Source organism: Anomaloglossus baeobatrachus, chromosome 6, assembly GCF_048569485.1.
Source record: "Anomaloglossus baeobatrachus isolate aAnoBae1 chromosome 6, aAnoBae1.hap1, whole genome shotgun sequence".
Lineage (NCBI taxonomy): Eukaryota > Metazoa > Chordata > Amphibia > Anura > Aromobatidae > Anomaloglossus > Anomaloglossus baeobatrachus.
In genome coordinates, this window is record NC_134358.1 from 156896496 (window position 1) to 156912889 (window position 16394).

General features: G+C 39.8%; 1 protein-coding gene across 1 annotated transcript in view; it reads left to right on the top strand.

Annotated features, from left to right (window-relative positions):
- CDH2 (cadherin 2) overlaps nucleotides 1–14388 on the top strand; it is a 433410-nt gene extending 419022 nt beyond the window's left edge. Inside the window, exons 14-16 of the mRNA XM_075353329.1 lie at nucleotides 2318–2457; nucleotides 4850–5014; nucleotides 12964–14388. Of these exons, the coding sequence (XP_075209444.1) occupies nucleotides 2318–2457; nucleotides 4850–5014; nucleotides 12964–13170 (512 nt within the window). The 3' untranslated portion in view covers nucleotides 13171–14388. The remainder of the gene's footprint in view (nucleotides 1–2317; nucleotides 2458–4849; nucleotides 5015–12963) is intronic.
- The last annotated feature ends 2006 nt before the right edge of the window (nucleotides 14389–16394 follow it).

Below are 16394 nucleotides of genomic sequence, written 5' to 3' on the forward strand. Positions count from 1 at the left end.
CTTGGACAACTCTCTCACATTCACATGTTTTCCCCTGTTAAAGAGGACCAACCACCAGGATTTTCCTATATAAATTAAAGCCAGTGCTATACTGGCGCTATCATGCTGATTCTATACATACCTTTAGTTGTGAGATCGGATGCATACTTTCTGAAATATAGGCAAGTAAAGTTTGTGACATGTACTGTTATTTGATGAGAGGTGCAACAGAATATCAAATAGGTGGGTCAGGTTTTGCTAGTTATTCCTGCCCTTTTCTGCCTGCCTGTCCTTCCTCCCCCTGTCTCTGTTATTTCAGGGGGAGGAAGGAGAGAGGAAGGACAGGGGGAGAAAGGACAGGCAGGCAGAGAGGGTGAGGAATAACTAGCAAAACCCGACCCACCTATTAGATATTACGTTGCACCTCTCATTAAATAACAGCGGGTTTCACAAACTTTAGTTGCCTATATTTTAGAAAGTATACATCCTATCTCATAAAGGTAAGTTTAGAATCAGCATGATAGCACCAGCGCTGGCTTTAGTTTATATAGGAAAATCCTGGTGATTAGTCCTCTTTAAAATAAAAACACTTATATTCACCACTAGTGCTGGCGTCATTCCAGTGGTGTCAGCACTCGTTCTTCCAGGACTCACTTGACATTCACTGTCCCTGCCTTCAAACAAATTTAACATCAACAGATAGTTCGGGCTGCTGCTGGCTGCTCACTTCTTAATGATGTTTGATACATCTGAAAGCTGGAGAGTGAAACCAGCGTTGCGTGTGCTCTCCTGGGGCTCATGGGAGGTTGTCATGTGAGCCCCGGGAGAGGAAGTGCTGACACCACAGGAACTGCGCTGCCACGGATGGGGAGTATAAGTTATTTTATTTTCATGGGGGCTAAAATGGGAATGAAAAGGGGTTGTTCAAGTAGTGGACATCCCCTATAAAGGTACGGGAATTTGTTAAAATAGACCCATCAGGGTTGGTGAGAGCTACTTTTGCCTCCTTCTCAGAATGTAAGTCAAAGAAATTAGAAGTTTCACACCTAATAAATAAATAATTATTCTACAAAGTTTTGAATTCCCTACATTATACAAGTTACTTAGTGAATACGATTACTTTATAATGCACACATATTCCAAGAAAAAGCATGAGACTTGCCGCAATGATCAAATAGGAAAAGAACAGCAATGCTGCCAGCACGCTGAGGAAGGCACAGGTAGCACAGCTAAAAAGAGCAATCCACAAACCACATAAATAATTCCAGCAGTACAGTATTTTCCCCCAGTACTCCAAAGATTGCTGCAGTGGTGATGGATCTTATCATCATCTGAATTCATGTCATGTATAATGGGAGAAACAGGCTGCGATTCGGAATCTGTCTCTGCTTATTGTTTACACGTAATGTTGGGTTAAGGAGTAATACTAATGATACCAGTGTCAAGCACAAAATATTTAATAAATGGTCTTTGCAAATCATAGACAGATTACACTGAGCATGTTACAGCTTGTGGAGCCGACAGTATCTGTATACGCTCAGTACATCTTCTCCAGTATGAACCCATTACAGCAGTGTATGTGGTGGGGATACACAACAAGTATGACTGCTAATGAATTTATCACTCAGCTTTTTCACTGTCCTGAAGGAAAGTCAGTCTAGTTAGTGTAGAAGGAAGCCTGACAACTCGGGTCACGATATCAGCTGTAGCCAAGTTGTCAGTATCTTATGAAGGGACACATATTGGAGCAGAATCATTATCACAGGAACACGTAAGGACAACGCCGGCATTTTATGGCGATCTGGGGGGGAAACGTTCTGTAAGCAGAACATCTTTAAAAATGATGCATATTTTAAACATTACCATAGCAATAAAATCCAAGGGAACAGACAAGAGCTTGTAATCTCTCCAAATCAAATAACAAGATCAGAATGGGTATTGTTCGGAACATCTGCAGCGCAAATGATTTACAGGCTTTCAGCTTGTTTTTATGTTACACAGATTTGTTTTACAGTTGTTAAAACTGATGTCGAAGGCAAATTGATTTACTTGTTCAAGTTAAAGTGTATTAATATTTAAAAGCCTTAGTTAAACTAATTGCCTTACTTAATTTGTCTACAAGAGAAATCAGATATGTTTAAAGCAAGATTTGGAAATAATTGGGTGAAAATTCCATTATGGGCTCAAGCCAAATATCACATTACTATTAGTCTTCCTTTGTACCGTGCAAATTAATGAATCTGCTGGTGCCTTAGTCACAAATTGCAATCATTAAATGTCCGTCTGTAACTACAGTACTTTCTGTATTTAACTCATTATTATTATTTGTATACAACAGCTCTGGTATTAATGTTTGTGGTGTGGATGAAGCGCCGCGATAAGGAAAGGCAAGCCAAACAGCTTCTCATTGACCCCGAGGATGATGTCAGAGACAACATCTTGAAGTATGATGAAGAAGGTGGAGGAGAGGAGGATCAGGTAATAATTCTTAATATGCAAGAAATTCAAGCTTTAATAATAGTGCGATCATTTCTAACCATCCTTTCTGTAGTATGTAAAATTTGCCTCTGGACTGCACAGGAATCACTATGTGATGGAACCTAACCATTCCACAAGCACACAAGGGAGGTCCAGTTTAGAAATTTTAATCTTAGTCGAGACCGGTTGCCTGACATCTCAGCTACGGCTCAACGCTGTTCTAGGCTTGAGTTGATATATGAATTTGTCTACATTTGGAAATATATGTGCTCTCGAATAACCTTTGCCATGACACAAATAGACACTATGTTTAATACCAGCGTACAGCTAAATATTACAAATAGATTTCATTACTTCAGATATACTAGAAAATGTTAAGATAACTGCCTTTGTAAAATGTATTATATAAGCTGATATTATTACTAACCTTGCAGAAAGAGTCAGAAGAAAATGCTCTTTGTGTGTAGAAAACAGTTGAATAGATATTACTGTGGACTTAATAGAGAAATTAAAGTATAAGTAGAACTGCTAATATATTGGATTCTCCAGGGACTGAAGAGGTTATAAAGTTGTGTCCACAATTCCTTGCACAGCTATGGCCACAATTACTTATATAGATGTTCTCTTTTACTTATTACAATTACTTAATTACAATTACTTATATAGATTCCCTCTACAGGTATGCCCTCAATTACCCATACAGATGTGCTCTTTCTTGCCTATGTAGATGTGCTCAACTTTACTATTCCAGTATGCCCACTCTTACAGAAACATATATGTCGACTATAAAGATGGGCCTATTCTTACCTATATATATGTGCTCAACTTTACTGTTCCACTGTGCCTACTCTTACCAAAACAGATATGTCCACCCTTACCTATGCAGCTGCATCCACTCTTACCTATGTAGATGTGCCCACAATTACCTATACAGATGTGCCCACTCTTACCTATGTAGACATGCTCAACTTTACTTATACAGATGTGTCCCCAACCTTGCCTAAACAGATACCGTATGTCTTGCCTTACTTATATAGTTGTGTCCCCAATTCCCTATTCAGATGTGCTCACAATTACCTATACAGGAGTCCATACTTATGTATAAAGATATACCCACTCTTACCTACATAGTTGTACCCATCATTACCTATCCAGATGTACCCATTGTTACCCATACAGATGTGTCCTTTGTTACCTATACAGATTTGTCCACCCTTACATGGATGCGCCCAACTTTTCCTATTCCTAATTTGGTTAACATCTGCAATTTCTCAGAAAAGAAATTAAATACAATATCCCAACATATTGTCATAACTCCTGACAGACAGTAATATGTGGCTACACATGGATGCATAAAAGCAAATAATCCCTCTACAATCTTCTCAGAACATATTGAGCCAAAAGGAAAAGTAAGGAAGCACACGTGCAGTTTATGCTGTAGAATAGGTCATAAACTTTTGGTCTTCATGCTAATTACCCCTGATAACCATTGTTTATGTTTTTTTGTAGAATAGGTCACCATTTTTTCTGGACATCCATAATGACAATACAGCCACTTCTCTAACTGTGATATTTCCTAACAGAGGACAACCAACAACTTATATCTGTACAACAAATAGAAAGTAGAACTCAGGTTTGGTGTATTGTATATGACAGAAATACCAAGAAATTTGTTAAGGCTCTTTCAGATGTCCGTGATCATCGGTCCAATCTTGGATGGCCATGCACAGACTCACTGCTTATCTCCCAAAATAAGCTTGACAGTTTTGTATACCGTATGTCTATGAGGCTTTCATGCTTGGTTCAGTAGACATGCGGTTAGCCCGGGCATGGCCATTTAAGATTGGATCGATCATCATGGACGTCTGAAGAGCCCTACTTATACAAAAACAGAGTGTAAAAAATATTCTAACCAAATCATTCTCATAATCTCCTCCTTCAATTTACTTTTTTGGTCTCTAAAACAGACTGCACTGTAAAGTCTAAATATTGCATGATGTGGAGGCATGTAGGGAATGGCAGGCCAGAATATCGATAAGGATTATATCACCTGAACCTAGGACAGTGTCTGTGTATCCAGTACAGCTGTGTACTCTGCAGAGCACAATATTACATCTTGGAAAATGAAACAACTTCCTTTTTCACACATAATAAATTAACATTTTTTTTCTTAAGGTGTTGATTGCATCAGAAAGTACTGAGGTGTTTTGTCACCTAAATCAAACACCTCCCGTGAACGGTGCATATTATCATTTCCATTATTACTCATAACGAAAGCGTGGGAGATTAGTCTGCACATGGCAATATTTACGCAAGGATGAAATGTAAAAATAGCCTAATTGTTGCTTTGTTTGTTTTTCATTTTTATAACCATGCTTGTTTTATATTTTAGGATTATGATTTAAGCCAATTGCAACAGCCAGACACCGTAGAAACAGATACAATTAAGCCTGTGGGGATACGGCGTATGGATGAAAGACCAATTCACGCAGAGCCTCAGTATCCTGTCCGCTCAGCCGCTCCACATCCTGGGGATATTGGAGACTTCATCAATGAGGTGAGCTGTAATATTTTCCCACTGATTCTTCACAATTATTGGAAAATCTTTCAAAATATTTATTTCAGCTAATCCTAGAAAGGGGAATGTAATCAATTTAATAAATGGGATTTAGAATTCTGCAACTTTGAGAGCCAGAAGTTCTGACTGACAGGTTACAGGGACAGGAGGCTGTCAGCGGGCGTTCAGTAGAGAGGGCAGGAGAGCACCAGGTGCAATGACCAACCCACTCCACTTGCAGCTCATTAGCATAGACTTTCAACTTAACAACTATTTCCCTGAACATTAAAGGGAACCTGTCACCACGTTTTTGCCCTATAAGCTGCGCCCAGCACCAGTGGGCTCTTATATACAGCATGTTAGAATACTGTATATAAGAGCCCAGGCTGCTGTGTAGAACATAAGAAACACTTGATAATACTCACCTAAACCGGTCGCTGTGGTGGATGTGGCTCAAATGGCCGTCTTCGTCCTCCGGTGCTGGTGCCTCCACTTTCTGCCATCTTCGTCCTCCATCTTGTTAAGCCACGGTGCATGATGCGTCCTACGTGATACACACTCGCACTACAATATTTGATCTGCCCTGCTCAGGGCAGATCAAAGTGTGCCTGCTCAGGACCTGAATGCCGGCAAGTGTGTATAACGTAGACGCGTCATGCACCGTGGCTTCACAAGATGGAGGACGAAGAGCAGTTTGGGCTCTTATATACAGCATGTTAGAATGCTATATATAAGAGCCCACTGGTGCTGCCCGCAGCTTATAGGGCAAAAAAATGGTGACAGGTTTCCTCTAAAGAGGTTGTCCCCCACTTTTACATTGATGGCCTATCCCTTGATTAGGTCATCAATGTCAGATTGGCCAGATGTAATCTGAATAGGAGGCAGATGTGCAGTACTTGGCCGCGGCCACTATCAGAAGATGGAGCAGCTCCGGAACTGAGCATTTCCGGCTGCCGCTGCTGACACTGGGAGTAGAGGATCGGCAGGAGCTGCAGGGTGTCGGACCCCGGCAGATCTGACATTGATGGTCTATCCTAAGGATAGGCCATCAATGTAAAGGTAGTGGACAACCTCTTTAAAACACATTTCTAGCATGTTTTTACATAGCAGATGGGCCTTCTGCACCTCCCTTTGTTCCATTTCAGAATACATCTTTTGTTTATAGCCAGATAGTAACATTTTAATCTTCTCTGCAGCCTTAATGCCTAACAGCTTCACCTCATCGCATATTGTGAAGCGTGTATAGCTCATTGACATGCCTCGGGTTATCTCCCATTGACGCCATTTTTTGCTCATTTCCTCTTGGTTCCATCAGCTCTATACGACTATGCTACTAAAGGAACTGGCTACAGTATTCACAGGAAGAATTAATTTGGCCGGAAAATAATAGCCTACCACTGCTGCATTGTCTTTTAAATTCAATTATCAACCAAATTTAATAATAGTTAATTTTTATTTCCCTCACGTATCCCCCTTTCAGTTGGTGAGAATGGTTGAAATTCAATACCTTCATAATTACCAAGAGTTGTTTCAAATAGGATTAGTGTATAGAGCAGCCAAATTAAATCAATTATGTAAGTGCTTTATGCACTTGTCTTGTGAAGCATTTTAACAGCCCTGTGAGTTGGTTTTTAAGTTATTCAAGCAAAGCAGGCCGTGTACATTATTATAGTGAAGGACAAAATGTCTTCCTTGATTTACTTGGTTAACATTTTACTCTGAGTAGCTAAATAAATGGGACACAATGTGGTCAATGTCATATCTCTATAATAGCTATGCCTTTTGAACATTTATCCATTCATTAGTAGGACTGTGGTAATAGACATTTATTCCATTTCTAAGAGCTTTTATGATCTTTCACCTAAAAGGGAACCTGACAGCTGACACATGATGCCCGAACCACAAGTTCAGGCACTGGCTGTATCATTTTAGCCATTTATGCTTGACTCTGAGACGCTGCAGTGTTTTGGCAAAAAAGATCATTTCATAGCCGGCCAGGTGCCAAGCTGCATGGTTGACTTGTTGAAAAGGTTGGTCCCTGGCGGCTTCTCCCCACTCACTTTCCTAAACTGATGAGTCTCTCTGCGTAAGTGTATAGGAAGAGATGTTTCAGTCATTGGCACAAGCGCGGAGAAGCCACCAGAGATTGGCATTTTCGACTAGTCATCCATTTGGCTGTTAGTTACTAAGGTTGAAAAAAGACCTAGGTCCTTCTAGTTCAACCTTCCTCCACCAGTTCTACATTTGGTCACTAAGTCATTTATAACCAACAATATTTTGTGTACTGAGGAAATCATCCAGCCCTTTTTTAAAAGCTGTTATAGTACCTGCCATTACTACCTCTTGTGGTAGGGCATTCCACAGTCTGACTGCTCTAACTGTAAAGAACCCTTTCCTATTTAGCTGTCGGAATCGCTTTTCTTCCACTCGCAGTGAGTGCCCCCTGGTCCTTAGTATTGTCTTTGGAAGAAATAACTCATGTGCCAGTCCTTTATATTGACCACACATGTATTTATACATAGAAATGAGATCTCCTCTGAGACGTCTTTTTTCTAAGCTAAACATATCTAACTTTTTCAACCTGTCATCATATGGGAAGCCTTCCATCCCTTGTAGTAGTCTAGTTGCCTGCCTTTGAACTGACTCTAACTTCTGAATGTCCTTTTTAAAATGTGGAGCCCAAAACTGGATCCCATATTCCAGATGTGGCCTTACAAGTGATTTATAGAGGGGTAACAATACGTTGGGATGTTCTTCATCCAGCCTTTACAATTTGCTTTTTTTCTGACATGTGCTGCCAGATCACTATCAGTTTCCCTGTAGTTAACGGATCTGAGACTTTGGTACAATCAGTATTTTTATTTACGGTAAAAAACAGCCTAAGCCTCTTCGGGAACTCTGCTCTCTGTACTGTGTAGGATCTATAGTGTGTTCTGAGCAAAATCAGAGACATGTTTTACTGTGGATACTGTTTCTTTGGTTCTACAACCATTTATAGTGCTATATTTTTCAGATGGATTAGAGGTTGTCTGTTTTAAACTTTTTCTTCGCTGCCAATTCAGCGTCGTATCCCTGCTGTTCACTACGGTGGCTACATCTCTGTCATTATTTCTACAGTTTGGACTGCTGCAGCCAATCACTAGGCTCAGCGGTCTTGTGCTGTGCATCTCAGCATCACCGCTGAGCCCAGTGATTGGCTACAACAGTCATTTTGTGCATTTGATGCCATCACTGCAACCATTTCAACAACAGTGTTGCCAAGCAGCAGAGAGGTGGGTGAGTAATAATGCTTTTGTTGATTTAAGGAGAGTAAGCCTTTTTAAAACAACCTGTTGATTCACTAAAAAAGTTCAAGGAGGGATGGGATAACTTTTGTGAGAAATATAATATTATGGGTTATGGCACTAGATTCTATTATGGGATGTCAATCCAGGGAACTAGTCAGCTTGCCATATGTGGAGCCGAAAGTTTTTTTTCACTAATATGGGCCAGTTAGCATAGGTCTCATGGGGATTTGGGGTCACTTAGCATTTTTTCATGGGGATTTGACCTTACTTTGGATTAACATAGTAGGTTATAGATATAACTCAATGAACTTATGTCTTCTTTCAACCTTAAAACTATGAAGCTACGAAACCCATTTAAGCTCTCATGAATTAAAATACTGAGTCTCCTACAGCAACAGATCAGATTTTTTTTTCCATGCAGATTTCAAAGTAGAGAAAATAGGGACTAGAGATGAGCGAACCTTGTGTTCAGTTTTTGGGCCGAACACCGACTTTACAAAAAAACAGAGTTCAGAGTTTGGATGCTTTACATATGCTGACCACTCACACGAGCATCACTGTGCTTGACTACGCTCGGTGCTCAGCCCAATGCGAGCCACTTGCAGTATTTGAATGGCTCACACTGGAGGTAACAACAGCATGATCAGATGTTGTGTGTACCCCCAAAAAAATGGAAAACCCCTGCTTACCCTAACCCAGAACTGTTCTGCTTATGGCTGGCTGCATGTGGGCAGAGATCCGAACTGCCAATCAATAACTTTCATTCGGGTTTGGGTCAAGTCCGAACCCGTGGCGGGTCGGTTCGGTGGGTTCCCTCATCTCTATTCTTGACTAGTACTATGCACAGCACTGTCCTTTTTTTGCATGAGAAACATTATTCATAAGGCTGATAACATAATGAAAAAAAGCTCAACCCCTCCTTCTCCAAGTGTCTGATTTAGTCTTTCTTCGTTAGCCACCGGACTTGTTTTTCTTTAATAATGCCTGGTTCTGCCCGTGCTTTCGGTCATTAGTCTGAATGGTTTGCTAAGTTCAGGAACATTCCTCTGTTAAATATCTCTAAGATTCATTCCTTCTCACTTAATTCTACCAACAGTGTAATCCACTTATAAATTATATCTCACTTTGACAGCTGTGCTCATTTCAGTCCATGCAAAACTCTTTATTTACACATTTCTCCATCTATAAAAAAAAAAAAGAACCTCTCCCGAACAGCCACTAATCTTCACCCGGCCCTCCTATCTCCATGAAATTAAGAATTATAGCCCTTCATTGGAAATGCTGTAATCATTTTGTCTTGCTATGTCATCAATCCTGTCAGTAATAAAATATTTCCTTTTTTCCCTTCTTATTTAACTGGTGGTGTTCAAAGATTTCTAGATTACTAGAATGTGTGTTTTTATTTTACAAGTATTTTTTAATATGAATTTTTTAATTATATTCATATAAAATGACTAGAAATTATTAATGCTTTTACATTATTAATGAAATTAAATATTTTTTTTCCGCCCTTTATACAGTGTGCATATTTTAGCGCGTACTGCTGCTTTAAAATAACAAATAAATAGCCCTGACTCACATTGCTTGTTAATTATTCAGTGTGCATCATCACCAGCCTCTGCTTAGTTTTTAAGATATTATTGCCGTGCAAAAACTATATACTTAAGAAAACGTAAGTTCTTATGCAAATTGCAAAGCCTGGTGTAGTACATGGTGTCACCACGGTTCTTTGTTGTGAAGCAGGCGGCACTCGCACTCTGTTCTCCTCTAGAAGTAATATTTTTAGAGGAGAATGCCATGAATATGTATGAAATCAGAAATACGTAAGTGCAGTATGGACCCAGAGACATTTTCTGGTACTTTTAAATGGTTTTATACAGCACAGGAATATATGTACGGCAGCTGCCTGTTTTGAATACTGGAGCCAAATAAAGCAGTATACAGGTTAACCTATTGATTGCTGGGAGTCTGACCGCTTCTGTGACCCCCAGAAATCCCATGAATAGGGCGATATTTTGTCGAGCCTCGTCTCGAATGGAACGGTGTTGCACATGCTTGACCTCTGCTATATACGTTTTTTATGGAACTGCAACTGCAAGAGAAAGCTGAACACATTTCTCCACTATTTCTGACAGTCCTTAAGACAACGAATGGAGCAGAGGTAGAGAATTCACACCTCTTCCATTCAAGATGAGGCTCTGCAGAGCCAGTGTTATTCTAGGTAAGGGGAAATACCAAGCGACCAGCAAAAGAGATGGGAAACCCTGTATCTGGGGAAGGGGGAGATTGTGACCCCCTGATCAACCCTACCACTGGGCCCTGTGTTCCCTCGCCGCCCTAGATAGGTTCTGCACCTATGTGCTGAGCTGGATACCTGACCGTAGGCTGACCCTGATCTGGGCCCTAGGTAGGGAGTGATTGGGATGAGCTCTTCATCAACCCAACTAGGCACTAAAAGACACACAGTGATAACACACAAGGGAAAACAACAAACAACTTATCTCCAATTGACTCAGGGACAGGAATTGAAACAACCACCAAGTTTCTCCAGATGTATGCATACTGACTGCTAGCACTGTAGACTTGATGAAGGCACATGAAATATCACCAACACCAAGTAATCGGACGTAAAGGTATATAAAGACATGAGACATACTGATGAACAGCAGCTGACAGGCTGAAGAATGCCACAGGGCCCTAAAGGGAAAGGGATGAAAACCAAACAGAAATGATAGAAGGTCAGGGAGCAGTTTGCCAAACACTGTGACCTGCTATAGCCAGACACCATAGGACTGTCTGTCACCTGTGACACACCCGTGACAGTCAGGGCCCTGGTTTCCACAGCCCTATTCTCTGGATTTGGTGGGTTTCATTGGTCAGGTTCCTGGTGATCAATAAGTTATCACCTATTCAGTTGATTAGTGAATATCGCATTTCCCCTAAAAAAAAGACAGGGTCTTATATTAATTTCTGTTTCAAAAGATGCATTAGGACTTATGTCTATTGAATGTCTTCTTTTTCCATGAGCAAGGGGGAACAATATACAGTGCAGCAGGACAGATAGACCCTTCACCAAAGAAAGCGACACCGTCAAAAAAATCACTCTCAAGACCACATGAGACCAAAACAATAAGGGTTGGCATGTGTCGGGCAACCGTCACACACAGATCAGGTAGTCCTGCTGGCTTCACGTCTGTCACAGACGCGTTACATGCTGTCAGGTCCCATGATGTACCAGCTGCTGTGTTTCACATTCCGTTTCTGATATCATTATATGGTAGTAGAGCGTTGTGGCTCCTTCCGGTCACTATGGAGCCAACTGCTACACTTAGCTGCAGTGGAACACAGAAGAGTGAAGCTGGAACGCAATGGGACCTGACAGCACGTAACACACCTCTGACAGGAATGACTACAGAAGGACTACATGATCTGTGTGTGAGACCACTACACTTGCCAAACCTTGTTTGCGTTTTGGTTCTTTTTTCTGAGTGACGACAGCAGGAGTACACAATTTGTTTGTGGGAGCCCGGAACTTGCCAACCCTTTTGGGTCTTTTGGATTTTTTTGGAGGTGTCTTCTATTTTTGTTGAAAGGTCTATCTGGATCTTTCTGTCCTGCTGCTTTCTTTTTTACATGTAAAGCTGCCTGGACACTATTTAAATTTACTTTTTAATGAATTGTAACAAGAGCTTTTTTTGGTGCAGGGCTTATATTTCAAGCTTCCTCAAAATCCCTGAAAAATCATGCTAGGGCTTATTTTCTGGGTAGTTCTTATTTTCAAGGTAAAATGGTATATTGGAAATAATCCTTTATCTGAAGAGGCTAGCTGGCATGAGGTATGAGCTTTTATAAAAAAAAAAAGACAAAATGAAGAAGTATGACGCAAATGTGGAAGATTTATCAATTATGTCATATTGGCACAGAGCAACTAATCAGAGCTCAGCTTTCAGTTTTTTTAAGCTTCTCTTTGAAAATGAAAGCTGCACTGTGATTGGTTACTGTGCACAACAAGGCTAATTTTGCATTTACAAGATTGATATATGAGGGCCTGTTGGGCATAGGAAATGACCCCGAGACCCACTTATAATTTAGTAAGTGAGGCTTCTGTTAGGTGGGTCAAAAATGCTACATAGACAATGGCAATTCAGCAATAATCTTTTATGGAAAGCCAAAGTATTTTTGAGATTTTTTTTAATGTAGGTAAATGATATTTAAAAGAACTCTGCTGACTTGTATTATTTTTCTTTTTGTTAGCAGTAATGTGTGTATGTGTAATGAGGGCAGTAATATATTCACTGGTCGCTATCTTCTACCATTTTCAGCAGCACTCTAGTTCGTTCCGGTTGCACATCACCGCATTTGTAACCTACCAGATAACACGGGGTCTTCTGTGTGGAGCAGTGGTTATTGCCACAATGTTGTCTAGCCTTGCTCTGAGCCTCATAGTCTTACATTTAGAAAATTTTTATTCGACAGGTTAAAAATGCGGTCACGTGGTGCCAGGATGCCATTGAAAATGGCAGAAGATGGTGATAGCTGGGTTTTTTTTTATAATATACTCATAATAGCTTACAGAGACAGGAAAGAAAAAAGTGCAGTTATGAGACCCTCGTCCATGTGATTAAAATAAAAAATTAAACTATACATTTTTCTCTTTTCTAGGGGCTGAAGGCAGCAGACAATGACCCCACAGCTCCACCTTATGACTCGCTCTTAGTGTTTGACTATGAAGGTAGTGGTTCTACTGCTGGCTCTCTAAGCTCCCTGAACTCATCAAGTAGTGGTGGCGAGCAAGATTACGATTACCTAAATGACTGGGGCCCTCGTTTCAAGAAACTTGCTGACATGTACGGAGGAGGAGATGATTGAACTTTGGAGTGAACGTTCGGTTCGTTTTTGTGGACAAGAACAAACATTTGAACTGATATTCCCAAAAAGCGTAAAGAAGCTTGGCTTTAACTTTGTAGTCTACTAGCACAAGTGCTTGTTTGAAGGCTTTGGCATAGGCTGCAAACCAATTTGGGCTCAGTGGGAATATCAGTCATCCAATACTGTTTGGAAAAAAAAATGATTGAGCTCAGTTACACTTGAATTTTACAGTACAGAAGCACTGGGATTTTATGTGCCTTTTTGTACCTTTTTCAGATCGGATTTAGTTTTATGTTCAACGCTTTAATGGTACTGATTTCTGAAAGGGTGAAAAGACAAGGTATGTCGTGGGTGGGGTGGCGTAAGTAATTACAAGGATTTTCTTCATCACGCCTTTTTTCTTTTTCATTTTTTTTACGTTGTGTTGCTTTTGTTATAATCTGAAGAAAAAGAACAAATTTCATTAGAATAACTTTATTAGCTGCAAACAAAATCATGTGATTGACATGTACAGTGCATTATACTTAGGTGTAGGTATTAGGGTTATTTCATCGGAAGTCTACTGGATTTTGCAGTTGGTTGCAGGAAAAGGGAGTTGTCATATCACCAGTTTTTAGCATAATTGACTCTTTTTTTTTCGTAGCAGGATAGGTTTTTTTTTCACGAGATAGGCACATTTTGGTCTTAATCATTGTACACTCTTTTCATTTTGGGTATTTTTTTTTCACTTCACTGTAAAAATGGTATGTGTACATAATGTTTTATCAACATAGTCTATAAAGAGGTTTCCAAACTTCCGAACATGTGTATGTATTATTTGGACTATGGATTCAGGTTTTTGCATGTTTATATCTTTTTTTCTTTATGAATAAAGTATTTACAAAACAGGTGACAAACATAATTATGTTAAAGCTGACAAACTGTAGAATCCGTACGCCATTTTTTTTTTCTTTTCTATTCTTATTGATTTGGGAGGGCAAAAAACAGAAAAAAGTTCTTAGCACAAATGTTTTACATAATTTGTACCAAAAAAAATAAAAAATAAACAAATCAGATAGGGGCAAACTGACGTTGGTGGCACCTACTAATACATGTTTAAAGGGGTGGGAAGCTTTTAAACTGGAGAGACTTTGACAACGGCTTTGCCTCTGTATTGTGTACCAGAATATAAATGATGCACCTCTGACCCCACGTTCTGAATAAAATGCTAATTTTGGATCTGGTGACTGGTTTGAATTTTTTTTCCTTTCCACTTCAACAATTTTGAATGCTGAGAAAAATCCCAAGATGCCTTGAATTCAATGAGAAAAAAAATAAATAAATGGAAAAGTATATTACCGGAGCTGGCAATAGCTGTTACGTACTTCTTATGTGTTCTGCTGAAAAGAAATCTGATTTCCCTTTTGAATATTGAAGCACAAAAGTAAATGGTGAATTTGAGCGGTTGAGGTGTTGCTTGGGAATCCATGTCTTCGACGTGTGGCAGTTGAAGGAAACAGTGCTCATTCATTCATGTCTCGAAGAGAAGGAACATTTAATGAAGCCACAAGTGGAACCTGTATTTTACATTACGCTGAACAGTGTTGTTTATTACTAGTAACAAATGAGAACAAACCTAACACAATAATTTAAAATAATTAAAACTTGCCCTTTCATTGAGCCAGGCGGCATGAAAACATAATACATTAGCCTGGTCTGTTCTCTTTGGTTCTTGCAGACAGAGCTCTTTTTCCTAATGATTGGATTTCTGGTCATTAAGTGGTGCAGCGTACCTGGGGATTTCTGTAATGGAGCCTTACATTTGCCCTTTTGTGTCCTAAAGCTCAGGCAATAACAATAAATCTGTGTGATAGTAAACATAAAAAAAAATCATTCTTTCAGGTTAATTGTAAAAACACAATTTTGTACGTTGCCTTTTTGTTTATTGTTATATTTTAGTTTTTTGGGGTATTTTTTTTGTTGGAAATCACTGCCTATACAGGCTGCTAAAACACAATATCTAACTATACTGTCATAAAAGATATCATAGATATATGCACTAAAACGAGTATTTTCATTGTTACGTGTGTGAGTTATCTGTATAGATATAAACAAGAACACAACAGATGGCATATTTTGGGCCATAAACTTTCCAGTGATACACAAGATACATTTTTTACTGTACATGTACTTGCTTTATATGTCTCTGCATTCTCCGTCTCCACTTCATTCTTAAAGAGAAACTGTCAGCAGGTTTTTGCTTGTTCATCTGATAACAGCATAATGTAGGCAAAGAGACTCTGAACCAACAATGTATCACTTAGTTTACTCGATGCATGAGTTGTGACACAATCAGAGTTTTTAGATTTAACAAAGTTGCCCTTGCCCACACCAGGCTCTCAATGTGCAATGTCTGTAGACAGTGAGGTGCTAATCAGAGGGGTGGGTCAGGCTGAAGTAGTCCAGCCATGTTAATCCCAGTTGATAAAACCTTCAGTATAAGTGAACAACACAGGATAATAAATGACATTTGGTTTAACTATGTGTGTCTGAGTCTATATCCTGTTGTCTTCAGATTACTTAGCAAATACCTGCTGACAGATTCCCATTAAAGGGTAGTCCAGGACTTTAACCTTGATGACCTATTCACAGGAGATGGAGTTGTGAGATGCGACTGCATGATTGTTTCAAAATTATCTACTCATATAAACTAATCCTTAGCCTTAGAAAAATGCATAGAACAAGTCTTGAGATTGGGATAGCCCTTCTTCGAGCCACCTACACCCATAACTGCCTGCATTAAAGTGATTGTTTGTCTTTAACACTGTTGACCTATCCACAGAATAGATCATCAATGTCTGATTGGTGGAGGTGCATCACCCAGTACCCCTGCCGATCAGCTGAACTACTCAGTGGTGGAGCTGCACAGCTCTGTCAAAGAAATAGTAGTGGCAGCCAGGTTACTGCACATCCACCCCCTAATGATTTGAATAAGGGTTGAATGTGCAGTACTCAACTGTGGTCACTATACAGTTGACGGAGCAGTAATGTGCAGCTCCGTAACTAAATAGTTACGGACAGCGGCAGTACCAGGAACAGTGGATCAGGGACGCTACTGGGTGTCGCACCCCCACCAATCAGACATTGAAGACCTACTCTATGGATAGGTCATCAGTGTTAAAGTACAGACAACCACTTTAACACTAGAAGTCCCAGAGAGGGGTCATTTAACATTTCTACCATTG